This window comes from Diospyros lotus, chromosome 6 (genome assembly GCF_014633365.1).
Source record: "Diospyros lotus cultivar Yz01 chromosome 6, ASM1463336v1, whole genome shotgun sequence".
Classification (NCBI taxonomy): domain Eukaryota; kingdom Viridiplantae; phylum Streptophyta; class Magnoliopsida; order Ericales; family Ebenaceae; genus Diospyros; species Diospyros lotus.
The window spans coordinates 26,952,531-26,979,812 of record NC_068343.1 but is presented as its reverse complement, the minus strand read 5'-3'; the positions used below and the strand labels follow the sequence as shown (position 1 = coordinate 26,979,812).

Below are 27,282 nucleotides of genomic sequence, written 5' to 3'. Positions count from 1 at the left end.
CCATCTCTTGTGTGGTTCCCCCCGTTGTGCCTTGAAAGTTAACTTAAGCAAGGCCTATGACTCTATGAATTGGGAGTTCTTGTTTTTGATTCTTCGGCTTATGAATTTTCCCCTGTGTTTCTGTTCTTGGATTAGAGCTTGTGTCACCTCCCCTAAGTATTCGGTCAAGATTTACGGGTATCTTCATAGTTTTTTTCATGGAGGGCGTGGTCTTCGCCAAGGGGACCCCTTATCACCTTATTTGTTTGTTCTTGTCACGCAAATCCTCCATGGTATCCTGAAGTATCACTCCCATGTGGATGACTTTCCAATATTATTGGAAGTGTGATCCGTTAGGCTTGGCCATGCTCAAGTTTGCCGATGATCTCTCACTCTTCTCTCATGGGGATAGAGAGTTTGTCAAAGTTCTGAAACGTTGCTTAGACTGCTTCGTTGACTTCTTTGGTTTGCATGTTAACCCTTCAAAAAGCAATTGTTTTGTTTGTTGTTCCTCCTCGGATCTACGTGCGAAACTAGTTATGGAATTCAGCTTTTGTCTGGGTTCCTTGCCTATTTGCTAGTTAGGCGTCCCTCTGATTTCTACAAAGCTCTCATATAGTGATTGCCGTTCGATTCTTGATTGAGTGCGCTCCAAGGTGGGTTCTTGGTGTGGTCACCTTTTATCCTTTGCTAGTAGACTCCAACTTGTTCAATCAATGCTCTCCACTATTCAAGTCTATTGGGCCTCTATCTTCATTCTCCCAAAAAAGGTCCTTAAAGAGCTTGAGCAGATGGTCTGTGCTTTCCTATGGAGTGGCTCGAACTTATCCCCTCGAGTTGCATGGAACTATCTCCCAAATGTCTTTAATCGTAGGTAAAAACATGTAATTTTTACTCAACTCGAGTTGCATGGAACTCCATAGCCATGACATCAACATAGAATCCTCTATGTCCCAAGCAACAAACATGGGATCCAAGGCCTTAGGGATTGGTCTAGTGAGATGAAAAATCTTCCCCCTTTCCTTCAAAAACGTCCTCACCAGTTGACACCATTAGAGGTAGTTACCACCATCCAATCGGTATGAATGGTGCATACCAAGGAAATCACTCGAAGAAGCACCTCTGGTTGATGGCTCAGTCGATATTGCTTCCCTCGTTGACATGGGAGAAATTGTTTCTGAAACCACGGACATTATATGGGATGACTACTAGAAGAGAAGGACTGGGAACTATCAGGCAATGAAGGTCGGGAAAAAGAACGAGTCTTCCTTAGGTAGGCTTTGATACCATGCAAATATTGGTATAGAATGAACAAGAAGAACAAAGGAATTGTTCTATTATGTTACAGACACTGAATACATTCCCTATTAATAGGGAAGAAGATTACACTAGGAAAGTTATAGAAAAGGATAACAAATCTGCTGTACACTATACAAGGAAACAAAAAGATACAATTACAGAATTAGGAAACATCTTAAATCAGGATCACATTCCTAATCTTGGAGAGGATATCTGTCTTGATTTTAGGAAAGTTAGCTCACGATCCTTTCTTCTAATCTCCTCCAATCTTTGTGAATCATTCAACAATGATATATATAATCAGATCCAAATCTAGGATTGGGTAATTGGATCCATGTTTAATACCAAATCCAAGTAAATGGATTGGATTTAGGGAAAAGGGGCTAATTTGGTACCCACCGTAGTCAATTTTTAGTTTGGCTAAAGACAAATAATAGTTGATTGACAATAGGTAGGAAGTTGACGTGATTTTGAATGTTCAAGTACTCAACTAAAAAAAAAAAGAAAAAAAGGAATCAATACTAAACTGGACATTAGCATATAGTACAAGAACAAAAAAGACTAATAGAAGCACCTAAACTGGACATTAGCATATAGTACAAGAACAAAAAAGACTAATAGAAGCACCTAAGAGGAAAGTAGATGGAGTACAAGATATTTGCAGCAAAAAAGTAAAAAAAAGAAAAAGAAAAAGGATTATAAAAAAAACTTGATGAGAAACTCTTAGACAGGACATGGGATTTAATAGCCTTACAAATGATGGTCATGAATAGAGAGGATGGGCAAGATATAATTTAGATAGACCCCATCTAATGAGACTAAAGTTGTTCGAATTGCGTTGTATGTTGAAGTTCATGTTCAACAAAGGATTTAGATGCTTTCGATGTAATTCACATTGGAATAAGTATAAATAATAGACCAAACCCATGTATGAATAGGCATAAATGGATGTATATATATCCATAGGGAGAAGGAGGGGAACAAAGAGAGAGAGCGGAGAAGGGGGAAGGAATCATTGGCGACTATTGATTCAACCAAGTTTTTGAGAAGCTCATAATCCTAGTTTAGTGTGAATATGTAAGGTTAGGCACATGCAGTGTGAGCAAACAATTTATATTGTGACATTGTTTTTATATTATTTCTATTGATCCTTGCAGATTAATAAAAGTAAATCTTTTTTTATACAATTACATAGGTTGGAATTTTCATCACTTGTGAAAAAATAAATATACTTTTCAAATCTTTTTAACTCTTCATACTCATAATTGGTTATGTCCTTGAACTGAAACAAGAGCTTAGGAAATTAGGCAAGCCCTTTGCCATTCATTTTGCTATATTTTTTTAACTCTTAATTTTTTTTTTTTTTTTTTATGACCCAAGTGTTCGAGTTTCGCCAGACTAATCTTGGGGAGAGTGGCCTTCTCCCCTAGTTCTCCCCCCAAGTAAATCCAAATGCAGTCACAGCCTATACACACTCGGAGTGAACTTTCAAGAAACAGTTACCCTCCCCATGGACTCCACCTTTACGTCGTGCGGACAGGACCCCCAAAGGGGCGACAGGGCGCACCACGTGGGCGACTTGCCTTCCAGCTTTACTACTATCTTCCAGCTAATGTTGCCTTCTAACAATAATTTTGTCTTCCAAGATACCACAAGGATTCAAACATTCGATGCTCTTGTTATCCTCCTTGTGCTTTACTGCTACACCATGCTTGTGGGGGCTAATATTCTTATGTGTTGACTGCATGGTACATGGTATTTATTGGTCTTAATCGGATTATTAGTGTTATGGATCAATAATTGGATTTTGCATTAGATGAATGTTTTGCGAGAACCTTTTTCACATTGCTACCAGCAGCAGACGCTAGCCTTGGTGAACCTTGATTTGATCCCAGTTAGCAGGGATGTTTCTAAACCCAATTTCACATTGGCGAGGAAGTTCACAACTCCCCTTTAGTATGCAAACTTCTTGGCTGAATACTCTTAGAGAATTCTATCATTCTATTTATTTTAGATGATCTAGATGGAAAGAATGCAAACTGATAGTTGCATTCAAAATGGACTTGGAATATTCTTTAAATTTAGGTCTTATCTTGACTCAATAAAATCTTTTACCAACAACTTGGATTGGCTAAGCAAATCATTTTTCCCATCTTACTAGATGAGACAAAAAATAATAAACTGCTGAACAGAAAAGATTACATGCATAGGTAGGCAAAGGGGAAAATTCATTTTTGTGGTTTAGAGGGACTAAGTACCAGAAGTCGGCTAAATCCTTTCCCTGCCAATATCTCTGGTGAAGTCAGAGCAAACTTTTCAGCAATAGGTGTACAGCATGAGCAGTCCTGTAATTCAAAAAGTAAAACAAAAAATACATTTGTTTGACTGAATCTAGACACAAAAATTATGGTAGGAGTATACATAAATAAATTGAGTCAGATGCTGGCAATTATGCATTTAAATGTTTAAAAGAGATGCTCTGTGAAAGAAACATTTGATTAAAAGAATACTAAAGTCTTTTTAATTTTCACCTCATCCTGTGGCAGGAGTTGAGTTTTAATCATTGTAGATATGGATTTTGAAATGAAAATTTCATCTCAGTTTTTACCAACCACTGCTACTTTCTTAAAAAAAATAAAAAAATAAAAACACTGAGCTACAAGATCAAAAGGACAAGTCAGGCCAGAGACTACTTCAACTATCAAAATATACAGATATTCACAGGGAAGCATGTTGAGTTCGTGAGGCATTGGCAAAATTTTCAATAGTCCTTGCATGATTGCTCCCTAACATCAATCTAACATCTCTACATTTTAAAAAATTTCACCATTTAAACAGATAGTAAGTACCCTAAAGAGAAGCATATTTCAATATCCAACATAGTTGTCAAAGGCTCAAGGCACATTGAGGCACGAGGTTTGAGGCATAGGCATGAGCCTTTTGGATGCAAGGTGCACATTTATTTGATAGCTAATCAAGTGTTTGAATTGTTTTCTCAAATTTCTTTTAATTTGTTTCCTAGTTATTATTAGTTAGATTTTAACGAGTCCATAAAAAATTAAAAACAAAAAAATAATGACATAGGCATGAAAGAAGTGCACCTTGGTGCTCAAGGAAAGGTGTGCGCCTCATTAGAGTGAGGCACACCCTCAGCTAAGCCTTGAGCCTAGGCACACCTAGGTCTGCCTCAGGCAACCTTTTGACAACAATGATATTATATGTTATTTTCACTTTCGATAAATCCTATCTGTGCATTTTATTTTTTCTTTATTTACTATTCCTATTAGAGGTTTTTTGAAAAGATAATGTTGGGTTGTTTTTTAATTAAATGTTGTGGTATCTGTTAGATAGAGTTACAAGCCTGGCCTCTTGTCTACTACTTTCTTCCATTCTAGTTGAAATTAATAGAGCTTACATTTTACCTTGGTTTAATCAGCTTACTTGATTACAACTTAGTACAGATCTGTGAGTTACTACTCATAAGATTGTAACTTGATTCTATTTATATCGGCTATTGAATTGCAAATTAAAAATAGCCTCATGGGATATTAATTCAGTGATTTGAGCCCTGAATGTGTTTTAATACATTATTATGCTTGGGCATTTTTTTTTAGCCTTATCTAAATGCTTCACTCTTGTAATATCTCTAGCTCGGAATTCAACTTGTTTATGATACAAAAAAGACCCTTTATTTCAGTTTAAATGGTAGATATGAACCTTGTTCATTATCAAATATTTGTGCTCTTATGGATTTTCTCCATAGTACTACAGGATAGGTTTCAACATCAATGATTTATTTGAAGCCTTGCTCTACTACTTATTTATCTGGAAACCATTGCTGAACTCAAAATGTGTATTTCAAAGAGTTTATCAATTGTTAGATTTGATTTGCTATAATCTAAAAGCTGCCCTTCAATTTGAATACTCTAGGTATTGTGGAATGTCACTTTTGATGAAGAAGATACACAAAGCATCCTGATTCTAGCCACTAATGAGCTAATATTTTGCGCCCGTCACTAAAACCTGACAAGAGTCTGTTAACCTCTATTCTAGTAGCTGTATACCACTTGCTAAGATTACTTCTTTAGAGCGATCAGTTATGTGATCCTTGGCAATTAGTGGGTGCCCTCACTCCTAGCCAAAGAGTTCTCATTACAAGTACTAAAGGATTTATTTATTGTGTCTCTGGCCCACCAGGACTCCATATAGTAGTTTGCAATTGTTGTAAACTCCAGACATGATAAAATGTGATATTTATCTGAAACTGTTTTCTCTCATGCCAGCTTTTCTATGAAATACTTTACTACTGAAGTCATATTTATTTGTTATATTTTTTTTATCATTAACTTAACATGAAATGTTTCCTTTTGTTCCTTCAAAACTTGTGTATGTCATATCATTAAGATTATGTCCAATGTTACATTGGGTGTTGAAATATTCAAAGATAATCTGTGATTAAGATAAAGCTCCATCTTTCCTAAATTCTAGGAGGAGATAGAACCTTATCTACTCCTCTAAAAATTAGGAGATTAGTTATATCTATGTTGTTGTATTTTTAAATAGTTTTTGTTTGTATTTAAATTCCTAGATTTTAGGATCTCTAGTTTATTTAAACTCCTCATGAAGTATTCAATAGATAATTGAGGAAGTGCGGTTTCTTCCGACTTTTCCAATCTAAAGTTTATTCTCGCTGCTCTTTTGCTGTTTTCAACATGGTATCAGAGCCTTCATTCTGCTCTTAGACCTTTGCCAAGCCTTTATTGCACTCGATTTTTCCTTCCAGTCATTGTTTCTCAGCCTTTGTGTTCATCCCTAGGCCTTTATTGCCCTCTCTTGATTCCTTAATCACCAAGGATGTCAGCAATCTCGGATGTTAATCTTGGTCTTGTTACTGGAGAATCAGAATCGGATTCGATTACCGGTATACCTGGAAGTGCGGGCAACTTCTCTGGAACCAGCAGTGGAGAATTGCCTGGAATGCATGTTTCCTATAGATTGGACGGTAGAAATTACCTCCAATGGGCGCAGCTTGTTTGAACCTTCCTCAAAGGGAGAGGAAAGCTAGGACACCTCACTGCCTCACCCCCGAAGACCACTGATCCAGCTTTTCCGGCTTGGGATATCGAGGATTCTCTTATCATGTCATGGCTGTGGAATGCTATGCAACCCGAGATTAGTAAGAATTATATGTTCCTAAATTCGGCTAAGGCTATTTGGGACACCATTAGGCAAACTTATTCCAAGGTACAAGATGTATCGGTAATCTTTGATATCAAAACAAAGATTAATAGTACTCGACAAGCATCTCTAACAGTTACAGAGTATTTTAACAAGATGAATGGGCATTGGTTAGAGCTAGATCAATATCAGGAGATAAAGATGATATGCAGCAGTGATGCAGCCACTCTTAGCCGGATTATTGAGAGAGATAGGATTGTTGAATTCCTTGCTGGGTTAAATGCTAAGTTTGATCAAGTAAGGATTCAAATCCTTGGTAGAGAGAAGCTACCCTCCCTGAATGAAGTTTTCGCTGTGGTAAGAAGTGAAGAAAACCGAAGGGGAGTTATGCTCAGTGACGGAGGAACAAAAGGATCAGCCATGACTGCCACAAAGAAGGATGGAACACGTTTTAAGATGGGAAAAATAGAGGCAAACAAAAATCGTGAAGGGCTTTGGTGTAGTTTTTGCAACAAGCCTAGGCATACTCGAGATTATTGCTTCAAACTTCATGGTAAGGAGGCCGTGTTGAAAAAGATGGGCGGTTTTAAAAATATGACAGCACCAAAACAGGCCTACATATCATCCAAAGAAAAGGAAGAAGGAGGAACAGTGAGTAAGGAAGAATCAGCCCTAGGTACTGAGATTGCACAACTTGATGGTGAGGAAATTAACAAACTTAAGGCTCTTCTTAAGACTATCAATGATGGAAACTGCACTTTCGCCCAGCAAGGTAATTATGTACATTTGGTATCTCTTAATGCCTTTAAAACTGATAAGAATGACATTTGGATCCTAGATTCAGGAGCCACTGATCACATGACCCCTAATCCATTGTTTTTTGACACTTATGAACCTATTGTTACCTCCAAACGGATTACCATTGCTAATGGAACTTCGGTTTCCATTAGAGGTCAAGGAACAGTCACCCTCACCCCTAGTATTACCCTTAAACAGGTCCTACATGTGCCCAATTTATCTACCAATTTTGTGTCCATTCATAAACTTACTGATGATTTAAACTGCCGTGCCAATTTCTCTCCTAATGTGTGTGAATTTCAGGCCTTGAAGACAGGGAAGATGATTGGTGCAGCTAGGGAACAACATGGGCTGTACTATCTGGAGAAAAAGGGAGGCTATCCTTTGATTGAAAACCGATCCTTTAAGGCTGCTGGATTCTCTCAGTCCACTTCTACTTCTACTGCTCATGCTTGGCTGCAACATTACCGACTTGGTCACCATCCGTTTCCTCTTCTAAAAACCATGTTTCCTTCCTTATTTCAGTCCCTAGATCTTAGTAAATTTTAGTGTGAGGTATGTGCTATTTCCAAGCATCATCGAGTGTCCTATCCATCTAGCAATAAGAAGTCATCTAAACCTTTCTTTTTGGTTCATTCCGATCTATGGGGATCCTCTAAAATACCAAATTGTTCGGGGGCCCGATGGTTTATTTCATTCATTGATGATTGTACTCGAATGACTTGGATTTTCTTATTAAAAGATAAGGCTGCAGTGAGCACCATTTTGCCATATTTTTGCAAGCTAATCTCCACTCAATTCAATTGCACAATTCAGAAATTCCGAACTGATAATGCAAAGGATTATGTTAATAATCACTTGCACCAATTCTTTCAACAAGAAGGGATAATTCATGAATCTTCGTGTGTCTATACTGCACAACAAAATGGAGTTGCGGAACGGAAGATGCGACACCTTCTTAATGTTGCTCGAAGTCTCCTCCATCATCATAAAGTGCCTAAAAATTTCTGGGGGAAAACTACTCTTACAGCAGCCTATTTAATAAATCGAGTACCCTCAAAAACCTTAGACAATCAATCTCCATTCCAGCTCCTATCTACTTATTTTCCAGACCTCAATCTACATTCTCCTCTTCCACTAAAGGTCTTTGGGTGTGTTTCTTTTGTTCATATTCCCAAACAAAACAGAGACAAACTTGATCCTAGGGCCTTAAAGTGTGTTTTCCTAGGATATTCTCCTACCCAAAAAGGATACAAATGTTATCATCCCACTACAAAGAAATTTTACATTTCCAAGGATGTTACATTTGTTGAAACCCAACCTTTCTTTCCTTCACATCAAACTGGTTGCCAGGGGGAGTGTTTAGATGGTGACCAGACTGTTGGGGAAGATGTCTTTCAAGCTCTATCTCGGCTGCCTATCTCTCCGATCCCTTCTTCTCAATCTCAGCCAAATAATAACAGTGCGAATATGATTCCCCCTCCTTCTCACGCTGTTCAGTCCAGCCATCAGCCCTCAGGTTCCAGCCAACAGCCTTCAGGTCGGTTCAAGGGATCTCCCTATGTTTTCAAAAGAAGAAGACAGCCTGCTCTGGACTCCCAGCAAGCACCATTATCTGATCCTAGTCAAGGTAAGGAATTTATACAACCTTCTATTGTAGAAAATGACTCTCAGCTCTCAATTTCAGACTGCTCTAATCCTCCTAATCCAAGTTATGATGATTTAGATCTGCCTATTGCTGTTAGGAAGGGTGTAAGAAGCTGTACCCAACATCCTTTAACTAATTTCTTATCCTACCATCGGCTGTCTCACAAACACAAAGGGTTCCTAGCATCTTTGGATTCAATTGTCATTCCTAATTCAGTAGAAGAGGCCCTAAGAGATCAGAATTGGAAGCAAGCCATGATGGAAGAAATGAGAGCCTTAAAGAAAAATCAGACTTGGGAGATAGTAACAAGACCAAGAGGAGTTGTGTCAGTAGGTTGCAAATGAGTATTCAATGTAAAATACAAAGCTGATGGAACTTTGGACAGGTTCAAGGCAAGATTAGTAGCCAAAGGATATACCCAATCCTATGGCATAGACTATTTTGAAACATTTGCACCAGTGGCTAAAATGGCAACAGTAAGAATTCTAATCTCTTTGGCAGCATTTTTTGGATGGACACTACAACAATTTGATGTTAAGAACGCCTTTTTACATGGAGACCTAGAAGAGAAAGTTTTCATGGAGTTGCCTCCGGGATTTCAAGAAACAGGAAAAGGAAAAGTATGAGGCTCAAGAAAGCTCTCTATGGACTCAAACAGTCCCCTAGGGCTTGGTTTGGAAGGTTCTCTAAAGCCATGAAGACAATGGGATATAATCAAAACCGAGGTGATCATACACTCTTCATGAAACATTCAAGGGAAAGAAAGATTACAACTTTGTTAGTATATGTGGATGACATAATTGTGACCGGAGATGATGAGGAAGAACAAGTGCTGCTAAAAAGAAACCTAGCCCACGAATTTGAAATCAAGGATCTTGGTATTCTCAGATATTTCCTGGGCATTGAAGTGGCCTACTCTAAGGATGGTATCTTTCTATCTCAACGTAAATATGTTTTAGATTTACTTACTGAAACAGGGCTTACAGGAGGCAAGGGATCCAGTGTCCCAGTAGAACCTAATGGAAAACTATGGCAGAATCCTGACAGCCAACCAATTGACAAAGGAAGATATCAAAGGCTAGTGGGCCGGTTGATATATCTCTCACATACTAGACCTGATATTACATTTGCTGTTAGTCTTGTGAGCCAATTCATGCATAACCCAACTGAAGAGCATATGCAAGCTGTAAGGAAGATACTTGGATATCTCAAAACTAATCCAGGTAGGGGTCTATTGTTCAAAAAAGGAAAGGAATTAGATGTTAAAGGCTTTACAGATGCTGATTATGCAGGATCTATCAATAATAGAAGATCAACCACAGGATATTGTGTATTCCTAGGTGGGAATCTAGTGTCCTGGCGGAGTAAGAAACAGAGCATTGTGGCTAAATCAAATGCAGAATCAAAATTTAGGGCTATGGCCCTTGGGATATGTGAATTGTTGTGGCTAAAAATTATCCTAGAAGACTTGAAGATAAAAACTCAAGGAGCAATTGAGTTGTCTTGTGATAACAAATCTGCTATAAGTATTGCTCATAATCCAGTTCAGCATGACAGGACAAAGCACATTGAAATAGATCGACACTTTATCAAAGAAAAATTGGATGCAGGTATAATCAATATTCCTCATGTTTCATCTGAGGAACAGGTAGCTGATATATTCACAAAAGGTTTGGCAGCAAAGAGGTTTGAGAATCTGATATGCAAGCTTGGAATAATAAATATCCATTCCCCAGCTTGAGAGGGAGTGTTGAAATATTCAAAGATAATCTGTGATTAAGATAAAGCTCCATCTTTCCTAAATTCTAGGAGGAGATAGAACCTTATCTACTCCTCTAAAAATTAGGAGATTAGTTACATCTATGTTGTTGTATTTTTAAATAGTTTTTGTTTGTATTTAAATTCCTAGATTTTAGGATCTCTAGTTTATTTAAACTCCTCATGAAGTATTCAATAGATAATTGAGGAAGTGCGGTTTCTTCCGACTTTTCCAATCTAAAGTTTATTCTCGCTGCTCTTTTGCTGTTTTCAATAGGTTCCATTTTCTATCAGTGCTCTTGTTTATTTGTTTATAGAACTCCACTTGCTTGCAATTGTTATCTTTAACGTATCAGACTGACAGGAGTAGGTTGAAGGTCCTATGAGGGGGGCCTTTTCTGAGGAAGACTACCTGAGTAGAGGAAATTGTTTGTCTTCCAGTCAGCACTTTATTGTATAACTAGATCTAGCATGTGATTTATTATATTTTAAGGAGGTATATTATCATGCCTGATAGGCAATGTTTTGAACTTCTACAAATATGTCAAGATCCAAGGATTAAAGCAGTAAATATAGCTTACTTGTATTTGTCTTCTTGTATTGTTTGTTGCTGATACAACTTGTACCTTTCAGTTACAATTACAACTGAAGGTTAGATAGCCTATAAAAAGGCAATCTATTGGAGGATGAGGATTCATCATGAGAAATAACAGAATCTTTTCCCTCTAAAATTCTCTCTCTGTCCTTTCTCTCTCTCCCTCTTGATTCTTTCTGCTTTCTCTCCCTCAACTTCTCTCATTATTAATTTCTTCCTACATACCTAAAGAAACTCTATATTAGGTCTAGGAACATAACATTTGGTATCAAAGCAAGACGATTCTTGGAGGCTGTTCTCAGAGGTGAAATTCCAAAGAAGTGATCTGTGGAGATGGCGGAAGGCACTCGGATGAAACAATTGGAGGCAAGGCATGACACTATGGAGTTCGGTTTGCACCAAACTCAGGAGGAGGTGAGTCAAGGCAGGGCCAAGAATGCTGCAACCAGGGAGATCGTGTAAATGCCAGAGAAAGGAGTCAAGGAAGAGTTCTGGTTTCAACCAAAGGCTGGCTGGATTCTAGAACATGTTTTCAAAGATGCCTCAGGGCAGCCTACCAGTAGATTTTCCCCCAAGATCCACTGCAGATTTGGTTCTAGCAAGAGCTGGATTCCTTCCTCATACTTCTGACTTGCAGGAAGCTGAGGAACGACCTGAATTGGATTAGGTAATTTAGGTTAGAGGATCCTATCAAGCTCACCACCACATACCAATGCCAAGGTTAGAAATTCCGATTTTTGAAGGTGTTAAACTGAGGTGGTAGATTAGGAGATGTGAGCGATTCTTCCAGTATTATAATGTGGCTAAGTGCCTGAAAGTTAACCTAGCAACAGCTTATCTCAATGATATGGCTGATGCTTGGTATCCAGGATGGAGTAGAATGAGAGCTGAACTTAACTGGATTGAATTTGTGGAGGACTTTAGTGATAGATTTGTGTAGAAATATATGGAGGAACAAGAAGAGGAGAAGAAACACACCATACTTCTTTCCTCCATTCTAACTAAAATAATGTTACAGAGCCCACATAAATAGAAAGAGAAGAACAAAAAGTCAAATCCTATAATTACATAAAATCAGGGATTGATTTATTCTCCCTTTGGGATTACCGCCTTTGTGTGGTCCCCCGCCGCTCGTGCTCTTAATTTCGATAGAGGAAGTAAATCGTAAGTGGAGGTTTTGCCTCACTACGTACGGAAAGGAATCGAACCCACGACCCATTAGTGCGAATCCCAGCTTATCATGGCCCAACCACTTGACCTGTGCCCTGGGGGCTGATTTATTCTCCCCTTAATCCTAGCAAATCTGACTTCCTAAATTATTCAGAATTCTAACACCCCCCTGATTTATCGACACTCCCCCTCAAGTTGGTGCAAAGATATCTATCATGCCCAACTTGCTAACTTGAAGTTCAAATGGCTGTCTCAATAGCCCCTTAGTTAAAACATCTGCCACTTGCTATGTAGTTGGTACAAACGGAGTGCAAATGATTCCCTCTTCAAGTTTTTCCTTTATGAAATGTTTGTCAATCTCAACATGTTTCATCTTGTGATGTAGAACCGCATTATGAGCAATGCTGATAACTGCCTTGTTATTGCAGTACAACTTCATAGGAAAACTCACTAGCCTCTTAAGCTCTTCTAGAACTCTTTTTAGCCAAAGAACTTCGCAAACTCCTCGAGCCATTGATCTGAATTCAACCTTAGCACTACTTCTAGCAACAACACTTTGCTTCTTGCTCCTCCAAGTGACCAAATTACACCATAGATGAAAGCAAAGCAAGATCACTACAGGGCAAATATCGTAGTTCAAAAATGTTTTGAACTTACCCCGATCCCGGCGATTGGATCAACGTCAAAATTAAATCATTCACATATAAATAAATAAATCTAACCTTTAGATTATCGAGTTGTTCGCAGATTCGAGCCGTCCAAGCGTCCGGCCTCTAACTCGTAATACGCGGCACGCGTCCGTTGGCAAGGAGAGCGGAATAGGAGTGCTAGTTCCTTCTCCTTTTCGCGGCTTGTGTATGGACGGAAAAGAACGCTCACATTTCAAATCAATGCCAAAAAGAAATGGGGAATAGTGAACGGTAATACGTTTTTCAACTCTTGAAAAACTACACCAAAAACTCTCTTAAATTTTGGGCAACCCATAAAGGGATATTTATAGAGAAATATCCTAGGGTTTCTCAAACCCTAATGGATTGGGCTAGCCCATTAATTCTAATTCAATTAGAATGTTAAGTGGGTCTATCCTAGTCCAACTAGAAATATAATTAAATGGCTCAAATCCTTTTATAGGTTTAAATAAAATATTTTGCCCCAAATCTAATTCAAGCCCAAATATAATATTTAATATTTGGCCCAAATCCAATTTAGTCCAAATATTAACTTAAGCCCAAATATATTTTATTTCTTATTTGCCACTCTAACAAATAAAAAATTATTAAATTAGAAACTCCTTCCTAATTTAATCAATTGCCATTTTAGGAAACTCTTTCCATTATGACGACTCCTCGTCATATCGACGTCATTACGTCTATTTGTTCTTTTTCCGTGAGAACCTACGACGACACAACTTCTTGCCGAAGTATCCCACTTAACCATACATCAACTCTCCTGATTTGAGCCAAGGACCATGCCTATTGCGTATGACTCATTAGGCTCCCGAATATGTTGGCAATGTGTCGGTATGAACACATAAGACAAGATTGGCCTCTAGCAAGGCGTTATGCCTACCCAATTATTCAGAAAGATTTATAATCCGCAAATAACCTTTCACGAGCATGGTTACTGTGTAATACAATCCTCTCTTCAATGTATCCTATGTGATCTCAAGTTGGCAATGTGTTGTTTAATTATGATCACATAATTTTTTCTTCGGTCATCCGGATATCTTCACTTAATAGAAAATGAATCAATAACTCCTTATTGATCTCTTTCACTATGGCCATGGATTTAAAGTGAATATCCACCGAATGCGCCTTGAATACATCATCCTCTATCAAGGGATAGACGAGTCCCATCTTGGTTATACACCCATCTCCATAAGCCTCACGATATACCCAACGATCGCCCACGTGCTACCTTTGTCTAGGCCCATCGAAACGATGTCAAAGCATACCGGTCTTCTTATGAGATGACCGTGACAACCTCAGATCCAAGAATTAGTGACACCCATCTCGTTTGAGAATTCCATCAATATATAATCAAAATGGATTCTCATGGAGAGTCATGTCCAGTGACACGTTCTCCAACATTGGTCACCTATGTACTTGTCTAGACATCCCCATGCCTATGGGTGTGAGACCCTCATTGCTATCACATAGCAAAAACATAGCACATACAAGTCTTACCGCAATTGTCAATGTTCATTCTTGACATTACTACGACTTGGGACGTTTAATGATGTCTAGAAACTGTGATGCATCATCTTACATTTTTATAGATTAATCACAGTATACATCATATGGACTTCTATCTAGTTTCATTCGATTATTACAATAATAACAAGAAACTAATAGAATGACTTCTTGTGAATTTGAACAACTCCTTATTCAAATAATAAACATGATTACAATTGTCAGTGTACAACATGCTCAATCTGATTGGATCTAGAGCACCTACACTAACAATAGAAACGTGCAATACTCGGAAGTTAACCTTCTATCGGTAACTGATCCTGCCCAATCAGCGTCGGTATACACCTCAACCCCTCTCTTCTTGTTTTTCTTGAAGAAGAGTCCCTTTCCTGGTATGCCTTTTAGATACCGAAGAATTCGATACATAGCTTCAAGATGTACTTCATACAGGGAATGCATAAATTGACTCACCATGCTCACAACGAAAGCAATGTCAGGAGGAGTGTGTGAGGTAAATCAATCTCCCAACCAGACTTTGGTATCTACCCATGTCAACCGGCACACCATCTTTGACTTCTCTAAGCTTAGTATTGACTTCTATTGGAGTATCTGAAGGTTTGAAACCACCCATCCCAGTTTCTTTCAAAAGATCAAGAATGTACTTCCGTTGTGACACCACGATGCCCTTTTTTGATCTTGCCACTTCCATTTCGAGGAAGTACCTTAGTTGGACTAAGTCTGTAATCTCAAATTCCTCGGCTAGGCTTTGCTTCAATCTGCTCATCTCTTCTATATCATCCCCAATCAAGATTATATCATCCACATAGACAATAAAAACCGAAACTTTGTCCTTGGTGGATCTCTTCGTGAAAAGAGTATGATGAGCTTGTCCTTGACTATATCCTTGGCCTTTAACAAATCTTGCGAATCTTTCAAACCATACTCTAGGAGATTGTTTAAGACCGTATAGAGATCTTTTTAGCTTGCATACCTTAGCTCCAAACTTCTCGAAGAAACCAGGTGGAGGCTCCATATATACTTCTTCCTCCAAGTCTCCATTCAAAAAAGCATTCTTCACATCTAACTGATTCAAAGGCTAATCAAGACTAGCTGCAACTAATAAGAGCACTCAAACTGTATTTATCTTTGTCACCGGGAAAAACGTCTCAGAGTAGTCCACTCCATATGTCTGAATAAAGCCTTTAGCTACTAGGCGAGCCTTGTATATTTCCAAGGATCCATCTAAGTTGTACATTACGATGAATACCCATTTACAACCAACAGTTGTCTTCCCAATTGGTAGATTCGCTTTCTCCCAAGTAGCATTCTTCTCCAGAGCTCTCATTTCCTCAAAAACAACTTCTCTCCACTCAAAAATATTTAGAGCCTCCTGGATACACTAGACACTTGTGAGATAAAGGCACAATATGAAAATGAAAGATTATTGTAAGATATAAAATTTGACAAAGGATGTTTTGTACAAGACCTAACACCTTTCCTAAGAGAGATGAGAAAATCAATTTGACTTGAAGAACTTGACTCAGAAATACCTGGAGCATTATTTTCAGGAGTCTTTGAAGAATTATCATGAATTTCATGATCCAACCTCTGATTAGATTCTTGGTGATGTTGTAGAATGGTGCCTCTCCTTTTCTGTGCTTGACACTCCCTTGAATAAACAAGACCTTTATACCGTTTCACACACATCTCTGTAGTTTCAGCATTTCCATTTTGAGATGGCATTTGTTTATTGGAAGATTCATCATTTCCAACATTTAATTCATTTGTTTCCATTAATTCCGATGACCCTTTGTGAGAAACATCATTATAAAACTTGAAAGTTAAATCAGAACCATCTAGAAAACCATCTTCACTAGTCCTACTCTCCCCCTGAAGATGGGAGTTGTTGTAGCATGAGGTTCCTTCAAAGAAAGTGACATCCATAGAGACAAACATCTTTTTCAAAATTGGATCAAAGCATTTGTAACCTCTCTGATTAGTAGGATAACCTACAAAAATACATTTATGTGCCTTTGGATCAAGTTTTGAGCGTTTTGGGTCATGATTATGAGCAAAGGCCACACTGCCAAAAACTTTTAAGGGAATATCTTTGATTAGCCGAGTGTTTGGAAAACAGTTAGTGAAAACCTATAAAGGGGTTTTAAAGCCCAAAATGCGTGTAGGAAGTCCATTAATCAAGTAAGTGGCTGTTAAAATAGCTTCTCCCCATAGATACTTATCCTGTCAACTACTACCAGGATAACATCTTTGCCTTCTAACTTTGGCAATCCCTCCACAAAATCCATATTAATTCGTTCCCAAGCCTGCTCTGGAATGTCTAATGGCTGCAATAAACTAGGATAGACAACCTATTCATGCTTGCAGCATTGACAAATTGCACAAGCTAACACAAAAGTAGTCACATCCTTCTTAAACCTGGGTGTCCCCCCAAAGGAGAGCTATGTAAGGACTGTAAGATCCTGTACTTAAGTTGTCTATCTTCCCCAACCACTAGTCTTCCTTTAAACTTGATTAAACCAGCAGATAAAGTGTAACCGGGTTTACTAGTCAGTTGAATTGCTGAGTTAAGAGATCCTTAGCCCAATCACTATTTTCATAACTTATAGAAATGTTTTTCACCCAATCCGGAATGACTGCAGATATGGCCTGATAATTTCCTTCCTCTTCTTTTCTAGAAAGTGCATCAGCCACCACATTTTCTTTGCCCTTTCGATACTGAATTTTGTAATCCAAACCCAATAATTTGGACATTCCCGTCTTCTATAATTGAGTACGTAACCTCTGTTTCAGCATAAACTTAAGGCTTTCATGATCAGTTTTAATGATAAACTGATTTCTCTCCTAAAAATGCCTCCATTTATCTACAGCTACCAATACTGCAATTAACCAGTAATTTTTGGCAAGAGTTGTTTAGAAGTTTGGGAGTTGGTTTACACATGTCCACAGCCTGGCATCTAGGGATAGATGAACAGACCGAAAGGGTGAACCAATGTTTGGAAACTTATCCAAGATGTATATGTTTTTCAAAACCTAAGAGTTGGAACAAATGGTTATCTTTGGCTCAGTGGTGGTACAATTTCATCTTTCATAGTTCACTAAAAATGACCCCTTTGAGGCTTTATTTGGGTACAAACCCCCTTTCTTGCCTGCTGTGATGCAGTATTCTAATTCTGAAGTAATGGTAGATCAATATTTACAGCAACGACAGGAGATGTTGCAGTTGATTAAGAAGGAATTGAGTATAGCTCAAAATCGAATAAAACAGTTTGCTGATAAAAGGAGTGAAAGAGTATTTGAAGTTGGAGATATGGTTTACTTACAGGTGAAACGTTTTCAGCAGCATTCCTTTTTTTAATTCTCCTGTCTCTAAATTGAGCCCTAGTACTATGGCCCTTTCCTAGTAGTGGCTAAGGTGGGAAAGGTAGCTTACCGTTTGCAGCTGCCAGATGATGTGCAAATTCATCCTGTTTTTCATGTTTCTCTGCTTAAAAAATCAGTGGGACCTACTGAAATTACTAGTACGGATCATACTTCAACAGATGAAGATCTAACAACGGACATTGAGCCTTTAGTTGTCTTGAAGAAGTGGGTCATCTATCAGAACACACTACCCATTACTCAAGTTTTGGTGCAGTGGTCACATCTACACCTGAATCACACCACTTGGAAATATTTGCTGGATTTACTTAAGCAATTTCCACAAGTGGCTCAGTTATTGTGATTTCTTGGGGACAAGAAATATCTTGAGGGGGAAGTGCCAAGATGCAAGGGTTAAAGCAGTAAATATAGCTTACTTGTATTTGTCTTCTTGTATTTTTTGCTGCTGATACAACTTGTACCTTTCAGTTACAATTACAACTGAAGTTAGACAGCCTACAAAAAGGCAATCTATTGGAGGATGGGGATTCACTATGAGAAATAACAGAATTTTTTACCTCTCTCTCTCTCTCTCGGTCCTTTCTGTTTTCCCCCCCTCAACTTCTCTCATTCATAATTTCTTCCTACATAGAAACCCTAGATCAAGTCTAGGAACCTGACAAAATAGCATACAATTGAAGATTTCTAGTTATAAGTAGGTTAGATATGCTTTGTGATGAGGGTATAAAAATAATATAGAAGCTAAAAGTTACCCCTTGTTTTAACAGTTTAATCATTCAAATCAAATAGTGGTCGTTAATTTAATGTGGTACCAAATGAGGCAAAGATCTATATTCAACCACTCAAAGGGGGAAAAACAAAAAAGGAATTCCAAACTTTCTAACTGAGCCAACCCAAACCCTTTCCTCACCTATGAACGAACTAAAGAACCTTGCATCCATAATCAAAAAATTCAAAATCCTATGCAAGACAAACAATGAGTTGATAGTGTTCACAGCATATACCATAACAAATAATCAAAACTATACTGGGTCAAAGCCACAAATATCCAAAACTTCCATGATGTCAGCCATTAGAACAAGTACAACAGCTACAATTAGAAGTCTCTTACTGATTTGCCTTTGACATTTAATTACAAAAGAGGAGATTAGAAGAACTTTACATGATTATTTTACCTGTCCCACAGTAGTAGCTTGAACCCAAGCATATGCAGGATTACCCTGAAAAAATGGAGAGGAAAAGCTAGATTATGTATTTCCCATTTTGAAGCTGTCCTGATCAGGAAAAGATTTATTAGGGTTCAATTGTGCACCTTTCTGCAATTGAAGATTTCAACCAATGCTTCATTTAATGCCTGTTCCAAGAAGATGGTTGCAAATACTCAACAACCACAATGGCTAAAATAAAAGTCAAGCAAGTTGTATTGTAAGCAAGCTACTACCTCTTGTTTGGCCGGAAGCCTATCACCATTTAGCAAGACTAGCTTAAGACTCCCAAACAGATCATAATATGACAAGTCAATCTGCTCAACATTTTCACCACTTAGAAAAAGAATTTCAGCTTCAAACAAAAGTAAAATCTAGGTCAAAAGTTTCAGGTCTTAGTAGACAGAAAAATAAGAAAAATTTCAGATTTGGATTTTTACAACCACAGAGGAGATCTCTACAATTTTAAATGTCAGTTATCTTATTAGATAGAGAAATAGGAAGGATCTCAGATTTAGAATTTCAAACCACATATAAGATCTCTAGAAACACGAATGTCACCAGAAACAAGGATCGTCTAGTGCATGAAATGGGAAGGATGATGATAGGCCCCCGGTCCATTGGACCTACCAAAGGCGTCCCAAGGGGCAGGGGCAAGGAGGTAAAGTGGGTGGAGGGTAGTAGGGGAAATAGCTGGTTTGTTTGTAACAAACCAGCATGTGCTGCCAGAGGCAGTTATGCTGAGTAGGATGGGGTATAAATAAGAGAAAGAGAGTGAGAGAGAGGTATGGAATTTTGTAGAAGGTTGTTGGAGAGTTGGGGCCTCTCGAATGCCCTATTGTTCTTTCTTTTTAGCAAGCTGTGTAAAAACTCCAATTGGAATTGAGGAATTGAGTAGAAATTTGGAGCATTTGTTTGGAATCCCAACAGTAAACTGTGTTCTCAGGGTTTCAGTAGGATGTAGCAATTTAATTTGTATATTAGCTGTAGCATATTAATTCTGTAGAGAGCAGTTACAACTTGTAACTGAATTGCAACAGTTGATTGATTAGCTATATATCAAGCTAATCAATCTGTTTGGAGACTCATTAAAGGAATTTACTGAGTTTCGATTTCTCAATTCTCTCTCCCAATCTTTCTCTCTCAGAATTCTCTCTCTCTCTCTCAATTCTCCTCTTAAATTCTCCCTATTTTCTGCCTTATCTCACGCCATTTTCTGCCCTAATTCTTGCCATTAGCTGAGAATTTACAATGTCTGATCCAGGATCGTGACAAATTGGTACTAGAGCTCATCCTAGGCTACCAAAATCTGTTTCTTGTGCAATTTCTGCCATGGCTGATGGTACAAGCATGAAGCAATTTGAATCTCAGCTGCAGCACGTGAATGTGACAATCTTAGATCTGCAGTCTCAAGATTATTCTCTGGAATCTGGATCCAGCAGAAACCATGAGGCAATCCTTACATTGGATTGGAAGATTGATTGGAAGTTTGAGACATCTATGGATGGATTAGCAAGGAGGTTTGATGGATTTATGCTGAAGGGCTTGAAATTGCCTCAAGTAAGTCTTCTTTTGATTTTCCTCCTAAAGAAAGATCAGATCCACTCCTACCAGGGAATGGAGTGATCCATAGAACAGCTGGATCTTTTGAATTTGATGTAGAACTAGCTGTAGTTGGAGAGAATGTGATTTAGAGAAGGTAGGAGGTACAAGCTGCCACAAATCAGCCTTACTTTCCAATGCCTAATTTTGAAATTCCCTTGCTTAACTGCCAAAACCCTATGTGGTGGGTGAGGTGATGTCAAAAAATGTCTACTCTCTATAACATACCGGATCAACAGAGAGTCATCTTTGGCTTTTGCTTATCTTAATGATGTTGCTGATGCTTGGTTCCAAGGTTGGATCCAGTTAAGAGAGAATTGTCAATGGACAGAATTTGTGGAGGATTTATGTGAGAGATTTGGTGATAGAACATGATGAATGTAATGGAGGAATTTAATAAGTTAAGGGAAGAAAATTCTGTTCAGGTCTACTAGATTAAGTTTGAGGAGTTAAAATCCCTGATGCTTAATCTTAACCCCTACCTAACTAAGGCCTACTTTGTCTCAAGCTTCCTTAGTGGCTTAAGTGAGGAATTGAGGCCTAAGGTGAAGATGTTACAACCAAAGACAAGTGAAACGGCAGCAGTGTTGAAGAGAATGTTGTATTCAGATAACATTCTCTTTATGTTTGTTTCATTCATTATGTTTTGTGTTGCTGTTATATTTTAGTTTATGTTTGTGGCGGTAGTTTCTCTGTCGATTATAAGGTTGTATATATACAGCTTATATATAGTATTTTGGAAGGAGATCATTATTCATTCTGAGAATAAATTCTTCAGTACATTTTTCTCTTTCTCTCTCTCTCGAGTCTTGATTTCTAATCTGCTATACCCTAGGGTTTATCTTTCACATGGTATCAAAGCCAACAACCTGCTAATGGCATCTATTCATGAGAATCATTCTTCCTCTACCTCTCCTCCTATTCGATCTACTTCGAGTGTTTCGTCCATGTCTCAATTCGATTTCACAGCAGTATCAAAAGCTCTTAGTTTCAATCCTCTGAAACTCGATTCAAAGAACTATACCTTTTGGAAGGCTCAGATCTTAGCCACCGTCCGAGCCTTAGATCTAGTGTCGTTCCTGAATAAAGCTTCTCCTCCTTCGAAATACATAACTGACTCCACAAGCGATAATGCAGCAACGAACTCGGAGGTGAATCCAGAATATGTGAACTGGCTTAGATCTGATCAGTTGTTTCTCAGATGGCTTTTCTCTACAATTACCGAGGAAGTATTAGCGCAGGTGATTCAATGCGAATAATCTGCCGAGGTATGGCTCTATCTTGAGAAGTTATATGCTAGACGAACCATTGCCAAATCCTTTCAGTTAAAACAGCAGCTGAGGTCTGTTAAAAAGGAAAGTTTATCAATTAATGACTATGTCTTGAAAATTAAGACTATAAGTCATTCTCTAGTAGTCATAGGAGAGCCACCCACTGATAATGAAGTGCTTCTTGCTATTCTAAACAGTCTAGATCAAGATTATGATACAGTGGTGAGTTTAATAACATATCAAATGGACAAGATAGATCTGGAAAAGGTTCAATATTTGTTGCTTATGCATGAACAAAGATTGGCTGCTAAAAATGTGCCTCAACCGTCTCTACAATTTGAGCCAATGTCTTCTAATATGAATGTTAATGTGGCAACACATCAAAGTAATGGAAATTTCGGTTTTAGTCGAGGCGGAAATACACAACGAGGAGGAGGTTCAGGATTTAGAGGAGGTAGAGGTCGAGGCAGGTCTTCAAATAGAAAATTCTATTGTCAGCTATGTGGTAAACCAGGACATTATGTGGATAAGTGCTATTACCGGTTTGATCGTAACTTTACTTGAGTGAATAATCAGCCTACTGGAAATTTTACTAGTTGTAGACTTACTGGAAATTTTAATCTTGAAAATCAGTTTGATTCAGGTGCTTACATGGCAACCTTTAGTGATCCTAATGGAGCCTACATTGATGATACTGGCTCAATGATAGGCTCACAGCTTCATGGATCTTCGGATCAATTTCTTCCATACCAATCTTCTCAGTTTAATTCTCCTCAATCATCTCTTTCTGATCCAGCTTGGTTTGTGGACTCAGGAGCCACAAATCATATTACTTCAAGCCTAAATAATTTGTCTATTCACTCACCTTATCATGGTGGAGAAAAAGTTACTATAGGCAATGGTAAGTAGTTGCCAATTACTCATGTTGGTTCAGGAGTATTAAATACTACTCCAAATTCATTTCTTTGTATTCCCAATGTTCTTCATGTTCCTAGTATACATAAAAATCTTCTTAGTGTTTCTCAACTAACTAGAGATCATAATGTGGTAGCTGAATTTCATTCTAATGTCTGTTTTATTAAGGACAAAGGATCCGAGGCAATTCTTCTACAGGGCCAACTTAAGGATGGGTTATATCAGCTAATTCTAGCATCTTGTTTCGCTGCAACCAGCACTCCATCCCATTCTCTAGAGCACATTTCAGTTCCTTCAGCTAATATTTCATCTAATTCATGTAATGTTTTCAGAACATGTAAAGGACGAGATTCATTTGTTCATGAAATGTCCAAAGATGTTTGTGTAGCTCAAAACACTAGTAGTTGCCAAGATTAGCATAATCGATTGGGTCATCCTTCTTTGAATGTATTACAACAAGTGTCGAATAAAATTGGAATTTCTTGTTCATCTTCCAGTTTGTCCTTTTTGTGATTCTTGCAAAATAGGTAAGTTGCATCAACTTCCTTTTGTTTCTCACAAAATTACTGTTGTTCGTCCCTTACAGCTTGTTTATTCAGACCTCTGGGGACTAGCACCCATGTTGTCTAGGGAAGGTTTTCGCTATTACATCATTTTTGTAGATGTTTATACTCAATACACTTGGTTATACCCTTTAAAGCTCAAATCAAATGTTTTATCAGTTTTCCGTACCTTTCATAAACTGGCTGAGAATCAATTTCAAACCAAACTTCAGGCCTTGCAAACAGATAATGGAGGGGAATATCGTGCTTGTTTACCCTATCTTCATAACAATGGCATTCAGCCTAGGTTTTCATGCCCTCACACTCATCAATAAAATGGAATTGCTGAAAGAAAGCATAAGCATATAGCTGAAATGGGATTGACTCTATTAGCTCATGCTAAAATGCCTCTAAAGTTTTGGGTAGAAGCTTTCCTCACTGTTGTTCATGTGATTAATCTTCTACCTTCCACATCTATTCAATCTCAGGTTCCTTTTGAGTTGTTGTATCAAAAACCTCCTAATTATCATTTGCTCAAGCCATTTGGCTGTGCATGTTTTCCCTTGCTTCGACCTTACAACAAACATAAGTTTGAGTTTCATTCAACCAAGTGTATCTTTATTGGATATAGTTCTATTCAAGCTGGTTACAGATGTCTTCATCAATCAGGTCGCATTTACACTACTCGTCATGTTCAATTTAATGAACAAGACTTTCCTTATCTGGCTACATTTTCTTCCTCTCCTCACACTGATGAATCATCTGCAAAGTTCAAATCTCACAATCCTACTACAGAGTTTCTTCATCCTATTATTTCTCCTATTGTTTCTCCTTCTGTTTCTGATCAATGTCCCGTAGTTGCTCCTTCTCCGGATCCAGTTCTGCATATATCAAACAGTTTGCCTGCTGCCACCACATCATCTTCTTTGTCTTCTGCTCCTCCTACACCTTCTGCTCCACCTATATTACAGGTTACTAAAACTAAAGCTCCTCCAACTCTATCAATTCACCCTATGCTTACTTGGTTTAAGTCCAGACAACTTGTTCACAACTCTCCTCATGTTTTAGTGAGTTGTCTTGAGCCAACATCTGTTAGTGAGACTCTCTTAGACTCACGATGGGTTAAAGCCATGGAAGAAGAGTGCAATGCTCTACAAAAGAATCACACTTGGGAATTGGTTCCTTATACAACTAATATGAATTTGGTTGGAAACAAATGGATTTTCCGGGTTAAGTTTAAACCTGATGGGTCTGTTTTAAAGTATAAAGCTAGACTTGTTGCTAAAGGTTTCTTACAAAATCTAGGCATTAACTATGTTGAAACATTTAGTCCAGTAGTTAAGGCACCCACAATTCAGGTTTTGTTTTCTCTAGCTGTGTCTTTTGGTTGGGAAATTCAGCAAATAGATGTGAATAATGCATTTTTAAATGGTGACTTGGCAGAAACAGTATATATGGCACAACCGAAAGGGTTTGTGAATGTTTCAAAGCCCACTCATGTTTTCCGGTTGATAAAATCCCTATATGGGTTGAAACAAGCTCCTCGAGCTTGGTATAATAAGCTAAAAGAAGCGTTAATTAGCTAGGGTTTTGTTCGTTCAATTGCAAATGCCTCTTTGTTCATAAAACGCACAGCTGATTATGTGTTGTTTGTGGTTGTATATGTTGATGATATACTTCTCACTGGCTCTAGTCCTGCTGCCCTTCAGGATTGTATTCATGATCTTGATTATCAATTTGCCTTGAAAACTCTAGGAGTTGTCAACTATTTCCTAGGGTTTGAAGCCTATAGAAACGCAAGTGGTCTTTTTCTTACTCAAACTAAATATGTTAGGGATTTATTGAAGAAGGCTGGTATGGAAGACTGTAAGCCTTGTGACACACCTATGAATGCTGGAATTTTCTTAACCAAGGAAGGTGAAGATCTTCATAATCCATCCCTATATCGAACTATTATAGGCTCTCTCCAATACTTGACATATACAAGACCTGACCTTGCATTTGCTGTTAATAAGTTGAGTCAGTTTTCTTCCAAACCTAAGAGTCAACACTGGTTGGCTTGCAAAAGATTGCTTCGGTATATCAAGGGGACAGCTGGTCTTGGTTTATTTTTCTCATCCACACCTAGAAATTTGAGTCTAACAATTTTTACTGATGCTGATCATGCTAGATGTAAAGTCACTAGAAGGAGTACTAGTGAATTTTGTGTGTATCTTGGTCAAAATCTTATTGTTTGGGGCTTTAAAAAGCAGTCGGTTGTTGCTTGATCTGTAGGGGAAGCTGAGTATAGGTTTGTTGCTTTGGGTGTAATGGAAATTTTATGGCTTAAGTCTTTGTTTGCTGAGTTGGGTTATCCGATTATTTCTACTCCAGTTCTATGGTGTGACAACTTAGCAGCCAAAAGCATGGCTGAAAATCTTGTTTTCCACTCGAGAACAAAGCATGTTGGTGTTGATGTGCATTTTGTTAGGGAAAAGGTTGAAAGAGGTGAAGTAGAAATTCGTTATGTTCCTACATCTGACCAGGTGGCGGATATTTTAACCAAGAGTTTACCAAGGGATAGATTTAAGGTGTTATGTAGTAAACTTAAACTTGCCTAGTCCCCTGTCAGTACTGGTACTCAACGGTTTACAACAATGACAGCATTTCACAAAAAGTTTTCTCCTGAAGAGCAAGTGAAGGAGCATGGTTTGAAGGGGAGTGTTGAAGAGAATGTTGTATTCAGATAGCATTCTCTTTATGTTTGTTTCATTCATTCTGTTTTGTGTTGTTGTTATATTTTAGTTTATGTTTGTGGCGGTAGTTTCTCTGTCGATTATAAGGCTATATATATACAGCTTATATATAGTATTTTGGAAGGCGGTCATTATTCATTCTAAGAATAAATTCTTCAGTACATTTTTCTCTTTCTCTCTCTCTCGAGTCTTGATTTCTAATCTGTTATACCCTAGGGTTTATCTTTCACAAGCAGAAAGTACCAGATTGTAGGAGCTTATAGTAGAAGCTCTTATGAAGAAGCACATAATTCCACATAAAGGAATTGGGTTAGGTGAACCACAAATTTCATCGGTTACCAAGAACCTCAATTCTGGAACCAATAAGGGGAACTTCTTGCAAAAACCTCCCCAAGATCCATCTTCTTCCTCTCAATCTAATATGACAAAAGTTGCTAGTTCAGAACAAAGGAGGCAATTGGGACACTGTTATAAATGTGGAGAAAAATATTCTCCTAAACATTACTGTAAATGACAATTATTGCAATTGGAAGGTAAAAATGAAGAAAAAGAATTAACCGAGGAAATAAAAGCCACTTATGAGAATGAAGGGTGGGGAGGGGGGGGGGGGGGGAATTCATTACATGCTTTAAAGGGCCATTCCTCTAATAAAATCATAAAGGTGGAGGGTATAGAAAAAGGTAAGAAGTCAATGACATTGACTGATAGTGACAGTACACAGTATCTTGATGAAAACACTGCCAAAGACTTGTGTTGTAAGTTGAAGAATACTTTTCCTTTATCGGTCACTATGGCAAATGGAAGTAAAATGTACACTAAATCCAAGTGTGTCGACTTTTGTTGGGAAATGCAATGGCAAAAATTTATCACTAACTGTCATGTCCTTAGGAGGATTAGAAGGATAATATTGGATAGGGATATAATAAAAGGGGTAATATTGTAATAGGTTCATATTAGTTTGTTAGGAGATATTTGGTTGTTTGTTAGGAGCACATG

General features: G+C 38.0%; 1 protein-coding gene across 5 annotated transcripts in view; it reads right to left on the bottom strand.

The window, feature by feature from the left end:
• LOC127804707 (uncharacterized) overlaps positions 1–27,282 on the bottom strand; it is a 93,582-nt gene that overhangs the window by 19,391 nt on the left and 46,909 nt on the right. For 4 of the 5 annotated variants that reach the window (XM_052341650.1, XM_052341653.1, XM_052341651.1 and 1 more), the window contains 4 exons: positions 19,458–19,538; positions 19,329–19,370; positions 19,192–19,236; positions 3,537–3,623 (listed from right to left, as the gene is read on the bottom strand). In XM_052341650.1, coding sequence (XP_052197610.1) covers positions 3,537–3,623; positions 19,192–19,236; positions 19,329–19,370; positions 19,458–19,538 — 255 coding nt within the window. The remainder of the gene's footprint in view (positions 1–3,536; positions 3,624–19,191; positions 19,237–19,328; positions 19,371–19,457; positions 19,539–27,282) is intronic. The other variant, XM_052341654.1, reaches the window with a different exon arrangement.